At 30.2% G+C, this 3,393-nt stretch overlaps 1 protein-coding gene across 1 annotated transcript; it reads right to left on the reverse strand.

Moving 5' to 3' along the window:
• Nucleotides 1-386: 386 nt before the first annotated feature.
• Nucleotides 387-1,964, reverse strand: LOC108975472 (nucleotide exchange factor SIL1). The gene is made up of 2 exons (XM_018943969.1): nt 1,756-1,964; nt 387-1,700 (listed from the first exon to the last, which is right to left on the reverse strand). The coding sequence occupies exons 1-2, from the start codon at nt 1,868-1,870 to the stop codon at nt 472-474; spliced, it is 1,344 nt and encodes a 447-aa protein (XP_018799514.1). The 5' UTR covers nt 1,871-1,964; the 3' UTR covers nt 387-471.
• Nucleotides 1,965-3,393: the final 1,429 nt, after the last annotated feature.

Below are 3,393 nucleotides of genomic sequence, written 5' to 3' on the forward strand. Positions count from 1 at the left end.
CGATAAATATTCTTTTTAATCATAAATATATTATATTAGATTTTCAATTCATCTTTTGTGAACAAAAAAAAGCAAAAATTTATTGTGTATATTTATATTATTTTATCATAAAAACGAAGAAATAATCATTGGCTTTTTGATTATTTAAGATTTTTTAAACGAATCAAAAAAAAACCCCCGAAATTCATTTGTGAAATAAATGATTTAAAAGAAACAATAATATTACCAAAACTTAAAATTTTAACGAATTTTGAATCATAAAAAAGTACTGTTCTTTAGAAAGCAAGCATAATAGATGAATTATAAATTTCTTACCCACCATTAAATTTAATTCATATTTATTGAGGCGCTTTTATACAATACAATAAATTTGAAATTCTTTAATTTAAGCAACATACTTATGTACACATGTTAAAGTTAATATTTTAATTTAGTTTATCACAAAAGTTTTTATTGGTAGGTGTGTAAACTTTAAAGTTCATCACGATTGTTTAGACTGTAAAGAATTTTAACTAGCTTTTCAATTTGCTGTGCAACTTCCCCATGGTACTCTTCTTTAGTGTGCATATAACGGTTTTTTATGGTTAATAAAGTATGCCTTAGTTGTACGCTTTTTGACCAAACAGATTCACAAATTTCTACCGCATTTTCCAAGCCTATTACAAAATACTCGGTCAAATCTGGTTGATCCAATAGTTCATAAAGTTGCGAAGAAACTAAACTATCGACTGTTTCGCAAAAACCACTCAAATGCAGCCATTCTTGTAGATTTAAATCGGCATATTGTGCAGCAGCTAATGGGCTATCCAAGTCAGCGTATTTCGAAAGAACAAGTCTTTTTTCGACAAGTATGTCGCTTATAAGTGTTATAGATTTCGCTTTCACTTTTAGTTCACATTTTTTTGCAAGCACTGCTACCAACGCTTGTGTTCCAGATGTTGAGAGTATTCTTTGTAATGCCAAAGGAAATTTTCTTAAAAGGCTACCGAAAGCGTATAATGCAGATGATAACTCTTCCGAGTGTTCCGACGATATAAGAATTTGAGCTAAATAACCTCCGATATTTTTTTCAAAAACTTTTATTTGAGCTTTAGGATTATTAAGCGTTAAAGCACCTAACACACGGACGGCTTTGGTCCGTAAATTTATATTTGTTTCGTTTACTACCAGTGGTAGAATAATTTTATCTAAGCCTCCTTTATCAATAAACCACAATGCATTGTCAATTTGGTGAACAAGATAGTCCAAATCTTCAAGTATCCGTAGTTGTGTATTTATTTTCGTATTCAACGTTGTCGGTAGCTCTTCATTTTCTTTACTAAGGTTTTTATACTCATCAATTAGTTTTGTAATTAGTTCACCATCTGAACGAAATTCTTTTTGCAACTTTYTAAAAGATTCCTTCAATTCATTATACGTTTTAGAATCGCGTTTTATTTGCTCTAATTTTTTTGGTGAATACGTAATATCTAAACTGTCTTTGGGAAGATTTTTTAAAGCTTCAGAAAGTGTTTTACTGGATTTTGCTCTATTTTTCGCCTGGGATCCTTTCGCACTAGCTTTGTAAATCTTTTGTTCTACATTTACCAATGCCAAGTTTTTATTATTCCCGTCTACTTCTTTACTATTTAAAAGTTTTGCTTCCTTCCTACCAGTTTGTAAATTAACACGTACATGCACACCCGACGGAAGGATTTGACCTACAAAATAAGATAATTTACAGAAAGTACAAATAATAAATGTGTGTGTACTAACCTTCTTCTATTTCTTGCCAATTGGTTGTTGCTAGGAAGGTTTTGTTTTTATCATTGGCACCAGATATAGCAAACTGAATAACTAGTAATAATATCACCAACAATTTTAATCTCATTTTATTTAAATAACTAAGTTAAATAATATGTTTTATAATTTATGAATCGCGAAATACAATTTCTACTGTTTTGTATATTTGTTTACGTGTTCTTGATCAGTTGTTCTTAATGGTGTTACCAGACTTCTCGTATCAGTGTCTTTTATTTATTTTAGAGACATCTCATATGTTTTATATATAATTTGAAGTTTATATCATTGATTAATTATATAAGAGCTTTACCAGAGATTTGTTAAAATTTACATGAGTATTTTCACCCTTTTATTTACTCATAAGAAGGAATGTTAATAAATAGGTAAGGCGCAAATATGAAATCAATCTTTTTGAATACAAATTTGTAGTACGTATTACTCGTCATGTAAAAGTCGGGTCGAATCGTTACATCCGTGAACATATCACTCGTCACGTAATAGCCTGTATGTCGTATTATGACATACGAGATCGTATCGCTTCTATCGTAACTGTAATCAGAGAACGTTCTCTGCTGTAGTGATGATATACGTGAACGTTTATGTAAACGTATTCGATCGTTCGAATCGTCATTCCAACGCAAACTACCAATCGTGATAGACAAATTAGTGGAAATGCGAGAATTTTTTTTTTGTAATTTTAAGTTTTTATAATTTTTAGTAAGAAAGAACATATACAAAAACCAATGAATGGAATATCTCATTAAAAAATGTTGTAATTTTTAGTAATAAAGAACATAAACAATAAACAAAATGTTTGTATTCTAGTTGGCAATAAAAATAAAATTATTTACAAGGTTATGGACATATACATTTTTGAATTAAATTTATTAAAGAATACTTTATTTGGTCCCTTATCATTTGGTCGATGGCGGTGAAGCGGTACGCTACCCTGGTGTCTATTTCTTGTGTGTGATAAAAATCGCAATTTTGAGGGCCGTAACTTGWTGTAAATTTTATGCAGATGTTATGTAATGCCTTACAAACGTTAGCAAATCTTCCACTTTTGTGGGGTGATACCTTCATCTATTGCCATATAGTGAAATCTCCACCGTCTTATTAATATTCCAATGCTTTGTTCAACGATACATCTACAAAGAAAATTTTATTAATGAGGATTTATAATTTTTGTTTTTTATATCTACGCTATTGCTACGATATCTTAGCTACCTCCGCACTATTTTTTATGCCCATCACTTTCACTAAAACTCAAATAAAAAAAAAACAAAGTTGGATTAATTTTGATATTTAATTATCTTTTGTTAGTTTGTTGAATATTTCACAACAGTTTTGACAGTTCCACATCTATTGTGACCTAAAAATACGATCCAAAGCAATGTGGAATTTAAAAACTATTGTGAATTRAAAATACATTACGATACGTGTGCTTTCGCATGTCAGATAGACGTAKACGTAATTTTCTTTCGTATGCAGTAATGCCAAATTAGTGGTTTTACCACTAAAACTAGTGGTTTTACTTTCCSTTTAGTGGGCAAAAAACTTTATTAGTGGCTGGTGGATTTTTTAGTGGCAAGTGCCCTCTGACGGAAAAAC

The sequence above is a fragment of the Bactrocera latifrons genome, unplaced genomic scaffold, assembly GCF_001853355.1.
Source record: "Bactrocera latifrons isolate USDA-ARS-PBARC rearing strain unplaced genomic scaffold, ASM185335v1 scaffold_652, whole genome shotgun sequence".
NCBI lineage: Eukaryota > Metazoa > Arthropoda > Insecta > Diptera > Tephritidae > Bactrocera > Bactrocera latifrons.